Source organism: Balearica regulorum, chromosome 3, assembly GCF_011004875.1.
Source record: "Balearica regulorum gibbericeps isolate bBalReg1 chromosome 3, bBalReg1.pri, whole genome shotgun sequence".
Lineage (NCBI taxonomy): Eukaryota > Metazoa > Chordata > Aves > Gruiformes > Gruidae > Balearica > Balearica regulorum.
In genome coordinates this window covers 3,358,692-3,380,898 of record NC_046186.1, presented here as the reverse complement: position 1 = coordinate 3,380,898, position 22,207 = coordinate 3,358,692, and the positions used below count along the sequence as shown (strand labels likewise).

The following is a 22,207-nucleotide window of genomic DNA, read 5'->3' as shown; positions in this document are numbered from 1 at the left end:
GTGTGTATATATAAACAATAAGAGAAGAAAGGTGATAATCTCCCTCCTTGGGATAGTTAATTTTCTAGTTCTATGTTGACATAATCACTGTGACACTTGCTTTCGTGCTGTGTTCAGGTATGAATAATTGCAACCAACTTCAGCCCCTCATCTGGTGCAAACCGTCGTTATCAAGTGAGCTGTACCACTTTCCACCCACCATGTGTGTGACTCATAGTCTAAAAACAAACCACAGGTTTCAGGTTCAATATTCTCTGATTCCATGCCAAAACCACAATGACTCCAATGAGATTTACACAAGCGATCTGTAAACCTCAGCAAAACTTTCCATGAACCTGATCCATAAGAAGACTCATATCCAGGTGTGTTTTATGAACCTTTGCGATGCCCTGAAATCATTTGGCCCAGTGCCTTACAAGATGTAGTTAAATGGACCCCGTGTGCTAGCCACTTTCTTATCTAACATATACCAAATCTAATACATTCTTATCTAACATATACTGAATGCAAATGATTCCCTTAGCCTGAGGAGATTTTGTTCCTTCATAATAATGTAGCAAAGTGTAATTACTTCCTAATTCTTTTGAATTTAATCCAGGGCAAAGACATTTCCAATCATATTATTGAGTATATGCAATAATATTTGTGAACATGATGCTTCTGTTTATTCATTTACCTAGCATACAAAGAATAGCAGAATTCCACCCTCTCCTGGAAAAACTGTGAATTTTCTTTAAGTACTTTAAGTAGAAATCATTGGTTCTGCAAAGAATTTTTGCAGGAAAGACTGGGGGTTTTTCATAGGGAAATCTGGTTTTCCAAATGCAGGTTTTGCAGTTTTTATCAATATTGGGAGACGAAAAGAGAGGATGTTTTGCATTTTCATCAGTTTTCTTCTTCCTTTTGGGCCCTGAACAGGGAATTCGAAGGATTCTGTTGCAACCCTTAGCAAGGTCTGATTCTTTTAACTCACATCTTTTCTAAAATAACTTCAGTTAAGCAAATTGAGAGTGAAACCCCAGACTCAATAACAAGAAAACTATTTAATTAAATGAGAGTTTTCAGCTAAATGTGTTTCTCTTTATGCCCTGAGATTCTGGAGTCGATAGGCTGTATCCATAGTGCTTAACCAAGCACAATGCAAATATGTTTATGCTAAGAGACGCCCAGGATGGTAAGACCATTGAACAATGCCATATGGATCTATGAGCTTGACCTAGAGGCAGCAGGGTTTATATCCCAGCTCCTACACCTAGTTTGAGCACATCTATGTTGTGCTCTCCTTCTCCACTCACAGTTTCCAACTGGAGTAACTTTTCATCCATGGTGTAGATATTCATCATATAAAAAGAGTAAGTTTTGAGAAATTCTGGCCATGGGGAAAAGCTTGAACTCATGAACCGTATCCTTCCAACTGACTAGTCACCACAAGGCTAATCACAAGAACCAAATGCTTAGCATTTTTCAAGACTTGTCAATTTTTAAGCTAATCCTACTCTCAGAGAGGATAAGGGCTGGCGCTTGGGGTGGGGTGGATGTTAGTCTGACTCATGATTTTCAAATGCTGATGTTGGATGGACCGGATTTAATGGACCCAGTGCCAAAGGAGCAGGTGATGGGCTCAGGTTTGAGAATGTCAGAAGGTGGAAAATATCTGCAGCAAAAATGTTCTAAGAAATGTCTTCCTCTCTTCTGTGTTGAAATTTGCACGCTTAACAGCAATTTTCTGTTTTTCTGGCTGATTTGCAACTAGAACAGTCTCAGACCTCATTTTGAGCTGACAGGGTGGGTGGGTAAGGCAAAGGCCATCAAAAGCTTGCATATGAAGTCAGTGTGATGTGGGCATCTCCCCAAATCAATCCAGCACTCAGTGGGAGTCCTCAGGAAGTCTCCCATAGTCTTCATCAGGAACTAGCTCATCCTCTGCAGAGGCAGTAGCTGTGGCACCTCCCACACGACCCTAGGAGCCCATCTTCCAAACTGAATCAGGCTGTAAATCAGTTTTCTTCCCCTTTTTGTCCTCTTCAGCTGTTTCTCAAAATTTTTTCTGCTTTCTTCATGCCTTTTTTTTTCTTCAGTCTTTCCTCTTCCTTCCCTTTTTCCATGTAGTGTTTCTCTTCTGCTGCTACCCAAATGATTTCCAATGGCCACTGAACTTCTGATAGAAGTAGTTCTCCTGATCTGCTGAAAGAGCCTTTCATCTAGACTATTCCCAGGGCCAAACACAGAACATTTTCTTTGTGCATGTGCAAAGTGTCACACACAGGGAAAAGGCATCTGTGGGTACTCCAGGAAAAGCTGCCAGCAGTGCAATAGCTAAATATGATCTTTGCCTGTGGTTGACTGAGAAAGCAGTGCAGTGCATTATTCCTCTATCTTTCACATATTTTACTTGGCTGTTTGAGTGCTTCATGGCCTGATTTCCAGATCACAACTCCCAAAGCTATTATTTTTCATGCAGCTTTACACAGTGGTCAAAACAGAAAACTAGACAGCCCATGCTTGAGCAGTTCTAGAAGATGCTGATGTTTTTAGAAGTGTTAGCATGACAAATCATCTTATATTGCTGCATTTCAGCATCTGAAGCAATGGACTGCCCCATATTCCTGTGGTATAAGCATCAAATAAATGTAGCAGTGTGTAATTTATGTTTAGTGGATTACCCGTTGCAGGAGCCTAGGACACTGGCATCTGTCCTACTTCCTGCATGTGGATTTTGAGACATGAGGTTTGGTGTGGTGTGTAGCAGACTGTGTGAGTTTTGGTGTGCTGTGGGAGAGGAAGGGATGCTGCATCCTCTCTTCTGGACTAATTGTCTGGGTGCTGCAGTTTGCAGAGGATTAGATCCATTTCTGTGCAATAGTTCCCTACTTTAAGTTCAGTATTAGCACTTGTTCTACATTACTTCTGATGTGATGGGGAGAGTCTTCTGGCTGCTCATCAAATACACACCCATGCCATGTTCACCAGCCTCTCCACAGATGAGGAAAGGGGTGTTCCACTGTGGTAGGGTGTGGGGGAGGTTGCCCCTGCTGATGTTAGAGAAAGTGAGGTCAAGTAATGCACTTTTCTACACCTTCCACCTTCTTTTCTTCAACTAATTTGCTAATATGTATGTGGGCATGGAGTGGCAACACCCCATGATTCACCTTCTGACCAACAGATTAGCATAGCTTTAAAAAACCACTCCCCAGAAGAACCACTCTCTAATTCCTCCAGTGCAAAGGCTGGGGGAGGGAAGGGCAAATCGGTTATTTGCATGAATAAAATACAAAATTCATTATGGTTAAACCGAGATAACCCAGTTCAGAGCCTGGATTCCCCTGGACTGAATGAAGTACAACTACAAAACAGAAGGGCTATTCTCACTCCAAAGAGTTGTAAGTCTGAATGAAGAACAAAAGGGAACAGATGAAAGAGCACAAGGAAATGAGGCAATGAGTCAGCATGATAGGCAATGAACTCAGCCCGTTAGCCTTTTCTTGAACATGTCTGTTACAAGCTTTTCCTGTTTCTCCCTTGCATCTCTGCATTTCTTTGTAAGGTGGATTAGCTTATGGATTTGTGATCTTAGTCTTGCCTTGCATTATTTCCCCATTCTGTATTTCTCTCCCTGACTCTTTCAAATGTCTTTGCTTGGCTGGTAGCCAGCAGAGGAAAAACAAAGGGTATCTCCTGACATTTTACCTTCATCAGAAAGTGGTATCTATATTAAGCTTCTGAGGTGAGTGAGGTTTACGAAGGTTCTTTCTTCTCTGGGAAGAGACAGAAGATACCGTATTCTCCATAACAAGCAACAGATTCTTTATTTTAGAGATATTATATTTGTCTTCTGCTTACATGTTGATGACAGTTCATTATTAATTGTGTTGCAGTAGCACCTAGAGGTCCTTGCTGAGATCACAGCCCCTTTGTGCAAGGTACTGAATAGTAACATTCATGGAGACAATCCATCGTCCAATAGATAGCACCCAACCTGACAAAAAAGACGTAGTTCAGGAGAGGGAATGTCCTTTCTTTCCACCTCGCACATGATGACCTCCCCAGTGGGGCTTAGAGTAACATCTATGAAACAATTTTTATTGGAAAGAACATTTAGCTTTTTTGAACCAACCCATACATGACATAGTTCTCCATGACAGAGAGTTCCTGTAGTATGACTTAATGAAGTATACAAGTAAACAAAAGTTTTACTGCTTTGAAAAATCACGATTCTATTGTCAGAAGTAGAAAGACTTCAATAAAACCTAAAGACATAGCTGACATTTCCTTGGAAGTATCTGTACATATAGATTTAAAGCACAGCCAATTGCAATTTTTTTCACAAAGCAGCACCTGTCTTCAGGACACCACAGTGGTTTGTGGTCTAGAAGTTGGTTGATATGAACAAAAATACTTCAACAGAAGCAAGTATTGGCAACAAGTTTTCAGCTTTCTGGTCCAGAACTTCACTCACAGCCTGCATAATCCTCACAGTTCCTAAACCAGACTCTATAGAGGTCGATAAGTTTCTCTCCATTGGTCACAGTGGGATTTGGATCAGGCCTTACAGTAGGACAGAGAAATTAATTTTATTTTCAGGGGTTATGCAATAAAACTCTAATGGGAATCTATTTCAGCTCACTGAGTACAAACTGTTAGAGACTGATGCCTGTAAATTTTGTTTAGTGGATTTTGTCTCTGAGTTTCAAGTGCCTTAACTGTGAACAACCCTTCCCATGAGCTCATATGATAGGGTAATTACATAGAGGGAACTCAAAGGAGAGCTTGAACTGGGTCTAAGCAATCCAAAGGAACTCTTTCCTAACCCATCAAAGATCTCTATCATCAGCCATTAATTTTCTTCCATTATATTCCTGACTGTTCATTTATCATAGATTATTCTTAAAGTTACCATCTTTTGGAATTCAGCTTGCAAATGAAGACACTTGACTTTCTAGCTATCTCTATATGAATATGCTAGATGTTTCCTGCTCAGCTTTCAGGGATAGTCTGGAGGGACACAGCCTTGTACCCTGTCCATCATCCTAGGAAGAAGCCTAGATTGTAAAAGATTACTTACAATCAAGCATGATGAGTTAACGGGGAAACCATAGGGCAGGGCATTCCCTTCTTCATCACAACTCCTTCAGGTGATCACTGGATTTCAAGTATTCACAATCAGTTTCTTTTTTGTGGCTAAATTGGACGGGGATGTAATACTGTTTTCTTGTAATATGGTATCCTGGCACGGGTACTCAAGAATCTTGCTGTGGAAGCCTGAGGAAAGTGGGGAATCTGTTTACCAGAAGGATTTCCTTACAGGCTATTGCTCAGAAAAGATAATGGCATCTCTGAGCAAACAAAGGAAAAATTAATATTGGAAAAAGTCTGTGCTGACCAACTGGTAGCCACCATTTTATTTCACTGGGGCATTTTCTGATCTACCCCCCACCTTAAAAGAAAGCACCAAATATGTCCTTTCGCTTGCAGCCCAGAAAGCCAACCGTGTCCTGGGCTGCATCAAAAGAGCCGTGAGCAGCAGGTCGAGGGAGGTGATCCTGCCCCTCTACTCCACTCTGCTGAGACCCCACCTGCAGTACTGCATCCAGCTCTGGGGGCCCCAGTACAGGGGAGACATGGAGCTGTTGGAGAGAGTCCAGAGGAGGCCACGAAGCTGATCAGAGGGCTGGAGCACCTCTGCTATGAGGACAGGCTGAGAGAGTTGGGGTTGTTCAGCCTGGAGAAAAGGCAGCGCCGGGGAGATCTAATTGTGGCTTACCAGTACCTGAAGGGGCTACAGGAAAGCTGGAGAGGGACTGTTCATCAGGGAGTGTAGTGACAGGACAAGGGGTCATGGGGTTAAGCTGAAGGAGGGTCGATTTAGATTAGAAGTTAGAAAGAAATTCTTTACTGTGAGAGTGGTGAGGCCCTGGCACAGGTTGCCCAGAGAAGTTGTGGATGCCCCTGGCTCCCTGGAAGTGTTTAAGACCAGGTTGGATGGGGCTTTGGGCAATGTGGTCTAGTGGAGGGTGTCCCTGCCCATGGCAGGGGGTTGGAACTGGATGGTCTTTAAGGTCGCTTCCAACCCAAATCATTCTATGATTCTAAGTAAGGTTTTATTGCTCCTTTAGAATGAAACACATCCTACCCTGCTGGCATTTATGTTTTCTCCACTGATTGTGACAGTTAAGATAGATAAGAACATCTGCCTTCTACTCTTTGAGTTCCACCACACTTTTCATCAGGCTGATGTCTATATGAAAATAACAACCACCTCCTGCAACAAATCACAGAATCACTCTATCGCTGAGGTTGGAAGAGGCCTCTGAAGATCATCTCATCCACCTTCCCTTTTCAAACCACAGTCAACTAGAGCAGGTTGTTTAGGTGTCCAGCTACGTTCAGGTTGTTCAGGTGTACAGCTGGATTTTGAATATCTCCAAGGATGGAGACTCCACAACATGTCTGAACAACTTGTTCCAGTGTTTGACAACCCTCACAATGAAAAAGGTTTTTTCTTATGTTTAAATAGATTTTCCTGTATAAAGAAATAGATAAATAATCCAATACAATAAAGGTCAGACAACAACAGCCTCTGTAGTCCTGTGATTTCACCGACTACAAGGAATTTAAAGGGCCCTTTAAAATAATTTAATTTTTACTGTAGTGATAGACTCCCTGCTTCAGGCCAGACCTGTAATGTTTGGACAAATATTTTACTTACATTGTGATTATGCCACATGTGATATTATACAGCTGAATTTAATAACAACAGATTTCCTAAAATAGTATTAATAGCAACAACTCATTGAAATATTATGACCCTCAAGAAGGAGCACAGGCCTGGGACCCTGTAGACCAATATTCAATATTCAACTCAGATGATGCTTCCTGATAACTACTGAAGAGCTATGTTGGCTGGAGTTAATCTGTCTTTAGATGTCTATGTCTCTCCTAACCATTCCAAGATGCTCTTAGAGCAAGGGAGAAAGAGGCATCTCGAGAACATGATTTGTCTCACAGTAGGAGAGATGTCCAATGTAGAGTACAGGAATTTACCTTTCTACAGCCTTGGTTGACTAGCTCAGTCCTACACACCTAACTTTTTTAGATATCCAAAATCTGAAGCAAAATCTGGCTATTATCTTCCTGTCCTTTGTCTTCAACATTTACAGAAGGATGCCTGTTCCCTGTTTTTCTAAACTTATCTAAAAGACATGATGACTATATGTTCCTTTACAGAAGTTGCTTATAAGAGCGTTGTACAAAGACTAAGTCCCCAGGACAAATCATTGAAGAGTAAGATAACTCCTGAGAGTTAGCCTAGGAACATGCTCAGGGAGGCACATCTTGGACAACATCCCATATGCTGGAACTCATACTGTCCTCTTGTCCTCTCTGCAAGAACATTCCCACCTCTTACCCATCTGAACAGCAATTCAACATCAGATTATTTTCTCATAATTTAATAAGATCTAACATAAATTCTCTTCCTCTGGGGCTCATGTGCTATATGAATAGCTACTATGTATGCTTTTTGCCATGGTGTTATTGCCAAATCTTGCAGTCTGATCTCTTGAGCCATTTCACCAATTTTCTGTTTGATGTCCTGATTCCTCCCCCAGCATGAAAATCAATGACAGAAAGTGTGTGGAAACAGATGATCTTTAAGAACCCTTCCAATCCAAACCATTCTATGAAAATATGGTTTGACAACTTGTAATAACTCTTTGTCTGGTGGTTGTTATATCCAAACAGACCACTAGCATCACTTCTCTTGCAGGATAGCAAAAGAAAGCTCCCAGTTTTGGTGTTGTTCCCTAGTTGTAACCAGTGTGATGCAGATTTCAGAAAAGCAAGGGGAAATTCTGCCCCTTGTTGAAATGAGGTCAATATTTCACTCAGCACATTCAGGAGCAACAGTAGACACTGGCAGCCTGCAGGTCCAGGATCTGGTCCCTTCGCATTAGAAATAAGACTAAAGACGGTTGGACTTGATGATCTTAGAGGTCTTTTCCAACCTTAAAGATTCTATAATTCTAACTTTTACATATTTCTTAAAAAGAGGCAAATCTGAGCAGCAGTGCAGGGACCTCATCCTGGGACACACTGAGTGAGGTGCAAGTTGCTAAACACTTAGGAGGGGACATACTGTTGAGAGATAATTCAGCACTAGTAAAAAAATGCCATATTGGTTGCCCTGAAGACAGATGTCCTCTGTATAGCCCAGGCAGTGACGTGCTGTTGAGAAGATGGGATTCATGCAGCAGTGTGGGAAAGTTCTGTGCTAAGCAAGCTGAGGTGAACTATTATCCCAATGCCACTGTACTGCCCTGACAAAATGGATGTTGCATTAAGCCAAATCAATGTGAGAAAAATCATTTATTTAACCCATAGGAAAAATTCAGTTACATTTACAACTACCAAAATGTTTTTAACATTGAAGCATTATGAAGTGCTGATTTCCCAAATTTAGAAATTATTAATTCAAAGAGATTAAGCTTGCAAGATACTAGGAAGAAAAACTATGCTATAGGTATAAACACTGCTAAAGAGCGGATGATGCCAGAAATACTACATGACAGACTCTTTATTTTAAGTCACATAACACAAGCGTATTCCATATGAAAGTTATTTGCTTTGTGCAGCATATATAAATTCAATAACTCGGCTGGCTCAGCTCCATTGATTCCTGAAGCTGTGTCATTGGCACCATCTATTTTCTGCACACACAACGCGGCGGTGATGAGTGTGATTGAAGTATCTATACACAGACAGAGTACCATGTGAGAAAATGTCCTGGGCAAAAAATAGCTTTCACTGAAAACATGTCCTTTATAAATAGGAATAGTTCCTAAACTTAGTGGGGGTTTAAAGACAGATTGTTTTAAATTAGGGTTGGAAGAGATTTCATGTCTATTTTTTTTTTTTTGTTTCTCTCCCTCTTTTTCCTTTTCTCTTTCTCCTTTTTTACCTTCACTTTTTTCTACTTGTCTGAGGACAGAGAGAAAGATCTTACTAAAGGAATAAAAAAGACAAGAAAAATAATATCCCAGGAAAGTAAAGAAGGAAAAGAAAAATACAGGTGGCAAAAACCTACTCAATATATTTCATTTATTAAATTATAGGCTTTCTATAAACTTTTAAGTGAGCTAGAAAGATATTTCCTTTAGCAATATATGGACTAGAAGTGGATTTATTGACAAATGACAAGCAGTAGACAAAGATAGACTGAGATTTGTGGGTTATTTTCTCTTTCTGTTTCATGGTAGTCATCACATAGACGCCGCAGTTTTGTTGCTTTACACACAGTTGTGTTTAATGTGAGGTTTAGAGAGCAGAGCCTCTCCTGCTGTGGGATTTTATAGCAACAAACTCAATGGGCCTCAGGTCGCAAGTGTTGTTATAGTACAAACAGTAAATAAAAAATAATGAGAAGACGATGGGATTTTAGTGTATTCCCACTAAAAAGTTGCTGCCACATGCTTTGCTGTAAGAAAAATTACCAGAAGTGTTTAACTGGATCTCGAGTGTGATTCTGTCTTGTTCTTTCATCCTCCACACATTCACCCTCCTCTTATTTGCAGAAGATCCAGCATGATTATCTCGGTACCTCTCACAGCACTAGTGGTACTAACTTAATCTCAGAAAATACCAGAGGCATTTCACACAATAAGGGCTTGGGCTCTGATTCTTCATTCCTTTGCTATAGCAATATGTAGAGAATGAGGTCCTTTCTTCATGCTCTGTTATGCCAGACATGTGTGACAACTGCAGGACTGTCATCACAGCTCCTCTGAGATTTGCTCTGTTCCATACCCAGTTGTTAGTTAAAGGGCTGATGATTAAGTGACACAGTAAGGTCAGGGTGCATCTTACAGACAAGATAGTGCTCAGCCCACCACTGGTGCTAGCTAACATCTTGGTAGACCATTGCATCGTCACTTTTTATTGGTGAGTCCTCATATGCACTACGGATGCTCTCCTGATGTAGCAGTCTGAGAAGGAAGGAAGGAACATCCTAGCTGGATTGTGGAGACCCCTGAGAGCACAAAGCTGCCAGATGTTGGCATCTGTTGCCATCTCTAAAGCCCTCTCAGACAGCAAGAGAGCCCTCTCACCCTCCTTTGAGTGTTTTACCAGAGACCTTAATTTCAGTCTTACAAGTAAGGGATTGCAGAAGCAAAATAGGAGTCCAGGTTTTGTCTAGCCAGTGCTCATCACAAGACTGATTCCAGCTCCTTTAGATCCTAGGCAAACATTGTGTTTGGATTGTATTTGGGTAAAAGTGACTTCCTCTCATCTCTAGCCTGGCTCCCTGTTACTAGCTGCAGTTGACATGAAGGGCTTGATGTGTAATCCAGAAACAGGCCATGAGGTGAAGATGGAGAGGCAATGTGTAAGCCTGGGTTCCATGGAGGAGTGGTGAGTCCTTCACAGACACTTCCCGCACTGAGGGACGATGTCCTATGTTGTCCAGAATTGAGACAATACTTGAGGTAATATTTGAGACAGTATTTGATGTAATATTGGGAGAAGTCACAGATCTCACCCCTTCCTGAGCAGAGGAAGGAAGAGAATTAGTAGCCAACCTGGAATGCAGAATTTACCAGGTAATAATTGCTGTTCCATGTGGAAATTAGAATTAAAGAGTATAATTCTCTATAAAGGAAACTGAGAAGTCTCCAGTTCCACCCTCTTCCTCACTACCACATTGATCATGCCTAAATCTGTCCCAGAAGATTTAAAACTTTCCAATAAAAGAGATATCTTCTCCCTTAGGCAATCTCTCCCATCCCTTCCCTATATTGGCAGATCTGGTTAAAACATAGCACTCCTCTCTTTCAATAGAAGAATGCTGCGACAGAGCCTGCCCACAGGCTCTGGTAGACCCTGAAGTTCTCCAGAACCGTGTTTGTTTTATTTTAGGTGACATCAACATGTCAGTTGATTCTGCACATGGAAGAATCTAGTTCTGCTCTATTGGCTCATGGTGATTCACTTGCTCTTCTCTTTCTAGATCGACAGCATGCAGGCTCTCCTTCACTGCCCCAGCATACTGGTCTGCGTCGGCCGGGAGCCGTTCAAACCTGTATCGATGGAGAATTTGAGGAAACACTCGGTGGAGAAGCTGCCCGACCTGGCTCCCCGTTCCAACGGCAACAATGTCCATGAAAACAATGAAAGTAAGAAAAACTCTGGGGCATGTTGCACAGTCGTCTCCAGGCCTGTGTCCCATAACATGGAGATTACAGGCGCCTATTGTACTACCCCAATGCGCAGATTTCATGTGCAAAATGTACTTCCCTCTCTCTGCCTCCCAGGCCTTTCCATCCTCCCCTTCTTTTTCTCTGGTTTCCTTCTAGGATTTCCTCCCTACACCCTCCAGTCTTTCTTTTACATGCTCCCTGTGTCTGGCTGACTTCCCTTCCTCTTTCATATCTCTGTGTCTCCTTTTCCTTCCAGAACTCCCTCCTTTCCTGTGTCTGCCTCTGAGACTCCCCGAACCCTTGAGATTTCCCACGAATCCTCTATGCCCTTGTCTGTCTGTCATATAACGCCTACACTTCTGCACTTGCCTGCATCAGAGGATGCCCTGGTTTTGTCGGCAGGACACTCAGTTTCTCCTGCAGGTTACAGCTGCTGTGTAGCCCTTTGGGAACAAAGCATGTTTTTATGGAAAGGTTATGTTCAGGAAGGAATATGGGTTATTCAGGATGATATTTCTTAGGCACTTCATCATGAGTTATCTAAGGTCACAGGTAATTAAACCAGCCTCCCTTGGTAGCCTATGGAGAGAAGCTTCTTATTTGCAGAGGGGAATTCATCTCACTCATATCAGGGATTTGTTTTAGGGTGAAATGAAGTGTAGTCTGGAGGTGCACCTGTTTCCCTCCATTCTCAATACCAGGAGCCAGCAAAGATTCACTCATGTGTTAACAACTAGTTGTAGAAACTTAAGGACAGAGGCATCCCACATGCACTGCTTGAGACATAAAAATGGGAGGAAGCAGGTGGGAATAAGCTAAAGCTTTGTCCATCAAGAGACTGAGCAAATATATCAATTCAAATGTGTAAGGATGGTTAGATAGAAGCTATTTCATGTACTACTGATCTTGTTTGGTGCGCTCCCTTTTTAACAGTTCCGTCCAAAAAAGCCTTCCATTCAGGTACATATCCATATGACTACAGAGGCATGTGGTTGTCTAGATATATAAAAGTAAGCTTTGAACAAAAACATGCATTAGAAACAAGATAGATGCATATCTTGCAAGACAGCATGATAGCAATGTACTCTGCTTGAAATGAAGGGTCTGGGAGCTCAAGAAATCTATGCAGATCCTGCCTCAAGCAGGTTGAAGGAGGTGATCCTCCCCCTCTACTCCACTCTGCTGAGACCCCCTTGCAGTACTGCATCCAGGTCTGGGGTCTTCAGGACAAGAAGGACACGGAGCTGTTGGAGAGAGTCCAGAGGAGGCCAAAGAGGCTGGAGCACATCTGCTATGGAGACAGGCTGAGACAATCATAGAATCATAGAACGGTTTGGGTTGGAAGGGACCTTAAAGATCATCTAGTTCCAACCCCCTGCCATGGGCAGGGACACCCTCCACTAGACCACATTGCCCAAAGCCTCATCCAACCTGGTCTTAAACACTTCCAGGGAGCCAGGGGCATCCACAACTTCTCTGGGCAACCTGTGCCAGGGCCTCACCACTCTAACAGTAAAGAATTTCTTTCTAACTTCTAATCTAAATCGACCCTCCTTCAGCTTAACCCCATGACCCCTTGTCCTGTCACTACACTCCCTGATAAACAGTCCCTCTCCAGCTTTCCTGTAGCCCCTTCAGGTACTGGTAAGCCGCAATTAGATCTCCCCGGAGCCTTCTTTTCTCCAGGCTGAACAATCCCAACTCTCTCAGCCTGTCCTCATAGCAGAGGTGCTCCAGCCCTCTGATCATCTTCATGGCCTCCTCTGGACTCTCTCCAACAGCTCCATGTCTCCCCTGTACTGGGGCCCCCAGAGCTGGACGCAGTACTCCGGGTGGGGTCTCACCAGAGTGGAGTAGAGGGGCAGGATCACCTCCCTCGACCTGCTGCTCACGCCTCTCTTGATGCAGCCCAGGACACGGTTGGCTTTCTGGGCTGCAAGTGCACACTGCTGGCTCATGGTGAGCTTCTCATCAATCAATACCTCCAAGTCCTTCTCCTCAGGGATGCTTTCAATCCATTCCTATAGTTGTGCTTGGGATTGCGCCGACCCATGTGCAGGACCTTGCCCTTGGCCTTGTTGAACTTCATGCAGTTTGCATGGGCCCACCTCTCCAGCCTGTCCAGGTCCCTCTGGATGGCATCCCTGCCCTCCAGCGTGTCTACCACACCACACAGCTTGCTATTTTGGCAAACTTGCAGAGGGTGCACTCAATCTAACTGTCCATGTTGCCAACAAAGATGTTAAATTGCTGGTCCCAGTACTGACCCCTGAGGAACGCCACTTGTCACTGTTCTCCACTTGGACATTGAGCCGTTGACCGCAATTCTTTGAGTGCGACCATCCAGCCAATTCCTTATCCACTGAGAGGTCCATCCATCGAATCCATATCTCTCCAATTTAGAGACAAGAATGTCGTGCGGGACAGTGTCAAATGTCTTGCACAAGTCCAGGTAGATGACATCAGTTGCCCTTCCCTTATCCACCGATGCTGTAACCCCATCATAGAAGGCCACCAAGTTTGTCAGGCATGATTTGCCCCTAGTGAAGCCATGTTGGCTGTCACCAATCACCTCATTTTCCATGTGCCTGAGCATGGTCTCCAGGTGGGTCTGCTCCATAATCTTGCCAGGCACGGAGGTGGGAGAGAGTTGGGCTTGTTCAGCCTGGAGAAGGGAAGACTCCGGGGAGACCTTAGAGCATCTTCCAATCCCTGCAGGGGCTCCAGGAAAGCTGGAGAGGGACTGTTGACAAGGGCAGGGAGGGACAGGACAAGCCTTTAAGCTGAAGGAGGGGAGATGGAGATGGGATGTGAGGCAGAAATTCTTCCCTGTGAGGGTGGTGAGGCCCTGGCACAGGTTGCTCAGAGAAGCTGTGGCTGCCCCTGGCTCCCTGGCAGTGTTCAAGGCCAGGTTGGATGAGGCTCTGGGCAACCTGGGCTACTGGAGCATGTCTCTGCCCATGGCAGGGGGTCGGAACTAGATGGGCTTTAAGGTCTGTTCTAACCCAAACCATTCTATGATTCTGTGATCACTGCACTGCACCACAGAGAAATGCTTTGGATTACAATCCTTAAAATTCTCTTACTATCACTGATACACACTATCCTCTATAACTACCAATATTTCTCTTTGTAACTATCACCAGCTTACAATTCCTTTTCCATTTGTTCTTTATGTTTTAATAAGCATTATAAGTATTCACAGTGGCACATCCCTACAGGGACTGAGCGCTTCTCTGGTCTACATGACCACACCTGTGTTTCCTGGCATGTGAGTCGAGAAGTGGATGATGCACAATAAATGTGTGACACTTGAACTCTATCTAAGTAAGAGCGTCACTTCTCTGTGTAATTTTCCCTGACTGAATAAGAAGGATGAAAACTTGCACAGTTAAATAAAGGGATAGTTACAATGTGATAAAATATAGAAACTTTGAGATGAAATTGCATTGTATATATACTTTATTCATCCTGGCATGCACAGAATACAACAAAAAAGTGTTTATGTTTCGATTTAGATTTAGAAAAATAATGAAGTTAAAGTACAGAAGGCTTTAATACAGACTATTCAGTCAAAACTTAACATGGCCATCTCTTAATCAAATCCAAATTTTCAAATTCTGTAAACCAGCATAGGCTTAGCTTTGATGACATATAAGTATTCACTAGTTTGAGGGTTTAATCTATGTATTTTGTGTCCTCTTTATATGAGTTAACACTTCTCTCCATCTTTCTTTTCTTTATCTTCTTTCAAACTGCAGTGAACTTTGGACTGAAAGCCAAAAAAAGTGTTATCCATCCACGATCATCATCAAGCAATAGGTCAATGAGATTTTCTTTATCATCAGAAAAGTCATATCCCAATGGACTTGCTGCCTCACCGGATAATGGTGCACCTTTCTCAAGCAGTTGCTCGCATCCAAAACCTGGGGACCTGGTCCATTCCTTGGTCAATGACGACATAGAAAAACGGGTACATGTGAACAAGGATGGTAGCCTGTCCGTTGAGATGAAAGTTCGCTTCCGCTTGCTAAATGATGAGACTTTGCAATGGTCCACCCAGATCAAAAAGTCCAATCTGATGAACCAGCTGCCTTGTGAAGAGTCAGGTGTAGAGGAGGACAGTGGAGTAGACCCCATACAGAAAATGAACCCAGAAGCTAGCTCAGAGGCAGATGAGTCATTATATCCCTGTGATATTGATTCCTACACGTCAAGACTTGAGGAATCAGAATGTGATGAGGCTCATTGTCATAGCTGTGGCAAGAAACACCAGGACTATGACATTTGGAAAAATCCCATGCACACATCCCAGAGGGAAGAGCCCAGTGTACGAAGCACCTGGCACACACGGTCATCATGCTCCAGCACATCTTCCCGGAGGAGAGTAGTCCACAAAAAAATGGCTTCTGTGGATAGCCTCCACACCACATCCAGTGAGGAATTCTCTGAGCACATTGTGCAAGAGTCCTCATCCTACTCAGAGACTATAGAGAACAGAGTGGCATATCGATCCACTAAAAAGTGTATATGTCGAAGTGATTTGTCTACGGGTGCTTCCAACGGAGAAGACCAGCAAGAATACACTCGGACAAGCACAAGCAATAGTCAGAGACCTTCATCCTTGGGCTTAATGTCACATTCAAGCTGTGAAAACAACCTGGATACCCAAGATGCCCCTGAAGACCATGAGGCCAGCAAAACAAATTCACAAAATGAAGATGAAAATTGTTTTGAAGTTTCCTCTGTTAAGTGCTTAAAGGATGATGTGGAAGAGGTTGAAAGCAGCAGAGTTGGGAGTGCCATGTCAAGGTCATCTCTGCAGTCCAGACAGAGCAAGAAGAATGAACGTGAAGAAACAAGTAGCATGGGTAGGAGCATGTCATCCTCCAGCCTTCAGAAGGCGAATCAAGAAGATAACACTAGGTGTTCCACTCCTGCCAACAGTGTGCAGAGCAAGTCTAGTAACTGTACTACACCAAGAGCAAAGAGTGAACAGGATGACCACTCTGATGACAATGCAGTGGTCTCTTCCTTCTCAAGTGAGTCCTGCCCTAAGAAAGAGGCTGAAGAAGTTGAAATAGAACAAGAAGAAAGTGAAATCAATGAAGTCAGCTCAGTATCAGCAAAAACAAAGCCCAGCCAATCAATTAAAGATGAGAGCAGTGAAGGTGAGCGATGCTCTACACAAGGAACCCCCCATGCCAGAGACAGTGACAGGAACAGCAAAAGTGACAGTGATGAGGTCGTTCTGTGCAATGCCTCTTGCTCTTCCAGAGGATCCAAAAAGAGTAAACACAGCCATATTGATTTGGATGCACAGTCTGAAATGTCTGTGTCTTCACTTGGATCCACTCCAAATAAAAAGAATTGCCTACATGCAGATGATCTGAGATCATGTAGCAGGGCATCTAATTACTCCAAAAGCTCATGTGAAGTCAAGAAAAAATCTACTGTAGACCCCACGTCCCATAGCTCAGGATCTTTTAACTCAAACATTTCATCTACTAGTGAAGCAGAAGCAACTGCAGGTTTTGCAGAGCAGAAAAGCTTGAAAAGTACCACCAATGGCTACAGTGAATCCTCAAAAGGCTCAAAGAAGAGAAGCCATAGAGAAGAAAATAGCAAGCCATCATCCCTCTGCTCAAGTGTTTCAAGTCCTAATGGAAAAGCTGAAGAGGGTCATTCCAAGATGAATTCAGAGTCCCCTTCTTCAAGACATGGAAGTATGAGTGAGAGTGTATGTTCAAAAGGTGACCTGTCAACTGAGACTGGGATCAGGAATGGAAATCCTGCAAGTGTCTCTTCAAGAGTCTCTTCAAAGTCAGAAGTAAAAGATAAATGCTTGTTGACACAGATATCCCAGGAAAGTGATGATAGGTGTTCACAATCAAACATATCTCAATCTTCAAAATCAAGGCAGATAAAAACTAGAAATCTTCGTGTGAAGATGTCAAACTCCAGCCGAGCATCATTGTCTGAGACTTTGTCAGTATGTAGTATGCATTGCCCTGCCCCACCAAAAGGGAAGCCAAACAGCAAAAAAATACAGTCAGCCATGCTGAAGAATTCCTCCATTAGCAGCATAGGTACTGAATCAGTGGTGGCCACAGGAAAAGAGCAGAAAGAAATTACAGATTCCTCCAAAGCAACTTCCTATGGGTCTAAATCAGCTGCAACCGAAGTAAATGATCACAAGAATAAAGAGATTGATGACTCTTGCAGCAGAAAAATGGATGAAGAGTTAGAAGGCACGGGCATGCAGGAAGAAGGGAGTGATTTAATGCCATCTACGCTACCAAATACATCTCCAGAAGAAGTCGTGCAAGAATGGCTAAGTAAAATCCCTTCAGAAACATTGCTTATGAAATATGAAATGGAGGATGATGCAAAAGAGGAATGTATAGAGGCAACCACCGAGGTATCGAACTGTACAAATGCTGAGGAAATCTCAGAGGATGAAAAAGCTGAGAAAAATAATGTGGAGGAGGCTGAAAATGAGGCAAAGGATGAGGTGGGAAAAGAGACAGCAGAAGGCACTGCTATTAATGAAGAGGCTGAAGAATGTGTGAATCAGGAACACATCTCTGAGGCTGCGTCTGAAGCTGCCAAGGCTGACCAGGCAGAATGCAGCCAATCAGTTACATCCAGCCAAAATAACAACAGAAGAGACCTGCCAACCTCTGTCCAGACTTCCGTCCAGATCATGAAGGCCTTGCTCAGTTCAAAACATGAAACAAAATTCGACCGATCAAACAGTTTGCCTGAAGTGTCCCCCACTATGGGGAGAAAACTGAGTAACTCTGCCAACATTTTGATTACTTGTCTTGCCAGTCTCCAACTCCTTGATGAAGAGTCAGAAGATCCATCAGATAAATCAAAACGTTTGAATAAGCCAAGGTATATGGAGCTGCTAAATATTTTTCAAGCCCTGTGGTTTGGATGCACAGCTGAAAAAAGTGGTCCAAGTTCTGGTCAAGAGGCAAGTGAGCAGGCAAAGACAGCCTCTGGGTTTAAAGCCCCCAAATCTGTAGGTTATGACTTCACTCCCATGTCCTCCTCTGGGGTTGATGTTAGCAGTGGCTCTGGTGGCTCAGGAGAAGAGATTACAGCTGGTGCCAAGGACTGCACTTCAATGGCACAGAAAACTGCTGAATGCAAATCAGCTGGACAAGTGGAAAACACAGAGACTGGCATTGAACTGACTGAGGCTGAGGAGCAAAGTAAAGAGGAAGAGCAGTCATCTCGACCTTCGACAGCCTGCTCAAAATCAAAAGGTGAAGAAAACGCACAGACTACTAGAGAGGAATCTCTGATTCAGGAGGCAGAAGAGAATAAGGAGGATCAGTGCAGTAATTGTGAAAATGGTCAGGAGGAAGGGGGAGAAAATGAAAATGAAGAAAACAGCAAATTCAATGAAAATGGAGAACAAGAAGAAGCTGAAGCTGTAAATGATGAACTCCCAAAAGAAAATCTTATTGAGGAAGCTGATCAGCTAGCCACTACTGATGATACAAATGTCAATGATGCTGATTGTGGGACAGAACTGAAAGCTAATTTGGAAGAGCAAATTGAAAAAGAGTCTCCAAATAACCCCAAGTCCAATGTCAGTATGGCCACCAGGGTGGGAACATCCATTGTCCAGCAAAACTCAATGGATCCAGACCCAATCTGGGTCCTGAGGCTGCTCAAGAAAATCGAGAAGGAGTTCATGGCTCACTACGTCAATGCCATGAATGAGTTCAAAGTCAGGTGGAACCTGCAGAACAACCAGCAGATGGATGAAATGATACAGGAGCTGAAGGAGGAAGTCAGCAAAAGGATACAAAAAAGCATAGAGAAGGAGCTGAGGAAGATCAAAAGCAGAGCAGGGAAGAAGACACCGAGACCTCCAGATGAACCACTGAAGCGTGAGTCAACACTCCAAACTGAGCAGAGGAGACGGCGATTGCAGACTATGCATAAAAAGTCACTCTTCAGTGACAAGAATGGAACCCAGAGTAGGCTAGAGGACACAACAGACTTATCATTTGATGTAGATGAAGAGATAGCATTTAGTGCAGCTTTTGATGCCAGTATTAGTAAGCAAACGAGTGAGGAGGAATACTGCCCATGTGACTCTTGTGTGAGGAAAAAAATGGCTTCCAAGCCCACAAGAAACACAGTGGTGGCCACCAATGCCCCAGTCATGAAAGCATTTGATTTACAGCAAATCCTGAGGTTGAAGAAAAATGATGAGGAAGCCTGTGTCTCAGAAGCAGCCCAGGACATCAAAACAATTCCCAGTAGTTCTGTGGAGAAAGCAGCAGAAAATGGCAATCCAAATGAGGAGAATGATGAGGGTGAAGTCCAGCCAAATGAAACGGAAGTGGAGGGCAATGAAGAAAAGGAGCCAGAACTAAACAAAGTAGGCAGCTCATCGTTGAATGGAGATGAAGAAGGACCTGAAATAACAGAGAACCAAAACTGTGAGATGGAGGATGAGGTTAATGATAAAGAAACCAAAGAAGAAGAAAAGGAAGAAGCAGAAGTAGTGGGGGAAGAAATGAAAGAGAGAGAAGAAGAGGAAGAAAAAGAGGAGGAAGAAGACAAAGGGGGAGAAGAAATTATGAAGGCAGAAGAAGAGGAGGAAACAAAAGAGGAGGCAGAGGGAGAAACAAATGAGAAAGAAGATGAGGAAGTAAAAGAAGAAGCAGAAGAAAAAAAGGAGGAAGAGGAAATAAAAGAGGAGGAAGAGGAGGAGGAAGAGGAACTGAAGGAGGAGGAAGAAGAAACAAAAGAAGAGGAGGAGGGAGAAAAAAAAGAGGAGGAAGACATGAAGGAGGAGGAAGAAGCAAAAGAGGCAGAGGAGGAAGTGAAGGAGGAAGAGGAAGAAACAAAAGAGGAAGAGGAAGACATGAAGGAGGAGGAAGACGTGCAAGAAGAGGAAGAAGTAACAAAAGAGGATGAGGAAGCAAAAGAAGATGAGGAAGAAATAGAAGAAGAGGAACAGGAAGTGGAAGAAGCAGAAGAAAACCCAAAAGAGGAGGAGGAAGAAGCAAAAGATGAAAAAGAGGGAGCAAAAGATGAGGAAGAAACAAAGGAAGAGGAGGAGGAGGAAGCAAACAAGGAAGAGGAAGAACAAGAAGAAGAAACTCAAAATGAAGAGCATGAAGCTGAAGAGAAGTCCAAAGCTGAAGGTGAAGCTGACAATGAAGCCAAAGAAACAGAGGAGCCAGAGGCTGAGGACGTCGGGGTTGATGATGAGGAAGAGACATCCGAATGCAGAGGAGATGCTGATGGCTCTGGAACTGACAACTGTCCTGGAGGAGATGCTGCAGAAGGAAGTGAGGAAGCTGAGCAGGATGCAGCTGAGCAGGATGAAGCTGAGGCAGTTGAAGATGAAAATCCAGAGTCAGAAAAGGAGGCGTGTTCAGCTGAGGAGGAAAAAAACAGTGAAGGAGGTGACAAATATGATGAGGAGATCGATGAGGAACCTACCAGTGATGACCCTGACAAAGCACATGAAAAACATGAGGACAAAGGCAACAAGATTTCTGAGAAAGCCTCAAAGGCCAAACCCCAAAAAATCAGCAAAAGGCTAGAGACTCTGAACAAAGCAGCCGCCTTTTCTTGTTATTCTTCCGTGGGAAACTTCTCACAGCAATCCCAGAAAGGGTCTGAAGATGAAGGTGAAGAGGAATGCAAAGATGACAACCCCATGAACAACCACCCCAATGGAGAGGTTCAAAGTGATAAGAGCAGCAAACCCTCACAGATGTATCCCGACAGTGAGGAAGAAGAAGAGGACAAAGCATCTTCATGCACTGATCCTTTAGGAGATGAGGACCAGGCAGATGCTGAAAGTGCAGACCCAAAGGAGGTTGAACACACTGATGAAGTTCAGGCTGCTAAAAAGAAAGATGACTCTGATGAGATTGACCAGGATGACCTGGACTTCTAGAACTGCTTATCAAAAACTGGTTTTTTTTCTTTCTTCCTGTCTTTCTTTTTTAAAAGTATATTTTCATTACATATTACAGTACCTCCAGTGAATTGAGCCATCATATTTGGCTTTTCTTCTGAGTTAAATGTGGTAAACTTAATTTGAATCCTGTGAGTAATGTTGCAATTACCTGCCCTCATTTCTAGAGGGCTAGCAAACTCATTAAGATTTAGTGGTTTCAATAGAAGAGTGGTTTGGGGAAAGGGAAGGCTGTTTTGTTTGTGATACCTTCTTGTTCCCGTTCATTAAGCCATGCTGTTTGCTGCTTGAGTGATCTGTGGCTCTGCTGGGCACCATCTCTGAGTGACTTCAGGATGCCTTTCGTCTGTTGCACACCATTTTCCTGGAAAGATTGCCAATCCACAGAAACGTGACAAAATCTGGATTCATTGCCAAAGTCTGGTCAGAGCCCACAGAGACGTAAATTCATTTTCCCCACCACCCTGCCCTACCTTACCTTCTCTGTACCCAGAAAAGGGGTCTGAGATATCAAAGTCTTTCCTCACTTTCTCTATTTTTCTTTAGTAGAGGTTGAGATCATTCCTCACTTCACTGAAATCCTCACACCAAGAAAGGTCATCCCAGTAGATCCCTCCTCTTCCAAACCACCGATCTGTTTGTACTGTGCCCATCACTGTAGTACGTAGTGATGTAAAGGTAGATAACAAAGGAGGGTTAACTCACCTGTCAGGTATCTGAGAAGTGGTTTAATGCAATAATGACCAAATTAGAAATGAGTAAAGTTCAATTCCTTGTGATTACCTTTGCTATGCCAATGATGGTATCTAAGCACTTTACAATCACCTGGGATCCCTCAGACAATTTTGTACGAGGCCCTGTTCCAAAGCTGATAGGATTTGCAATTGCTCAGTGCCTCGCCCTTGCAGACAACCAGTAGTATTTAAACTAATTTTACCTTTAACATGGAAAAGGTTTGGGCATTTGTGCTGCAGCAAACAATTGGAAGAGGCTCAAGCATTTACTGGAGATGTTGGACTTTACAAATCACACTAGAACTGCAAACTTCTTT

The 22,207-nt window shown here is 43.2% G+C and overlaps 1 protein-coding gene across 1 annotated transcript in view; it reads left to right on the top strand.

Annotated features, from left to right (window-relative positions):
* RP1L1 (RP1 like 1) overlaps positions 1 to 21,135 on the top strand; it is a 29,462-nt gene extending 8,327 nt beyond the window's left edge. The window contains exons 2-5 of the mRNA XM_075749986.1: positions 11,003 to 11,168; positions 14,954 to 16,363; positions 17,219 to 19,660; positions 20,372 to 21,135. Coding sequence (XP_075606101.1) covers positions 11,003 to 11,168; positions 14,954 to 16,363; positions 17,219 to 19,660; positions 20,372 to 21,135 — 4,782 coding nt within the window. The remainder of the gene's footprint in view (positions 1 to 11,002; positions 11,169 to 14,953; positions 16,364 to 17,218; positions 19,661 to 20,371) is intronic.
* The last annotated feature ends 1,072 nt before the right edge of the window (positions 21,136 to 22,207 follow it).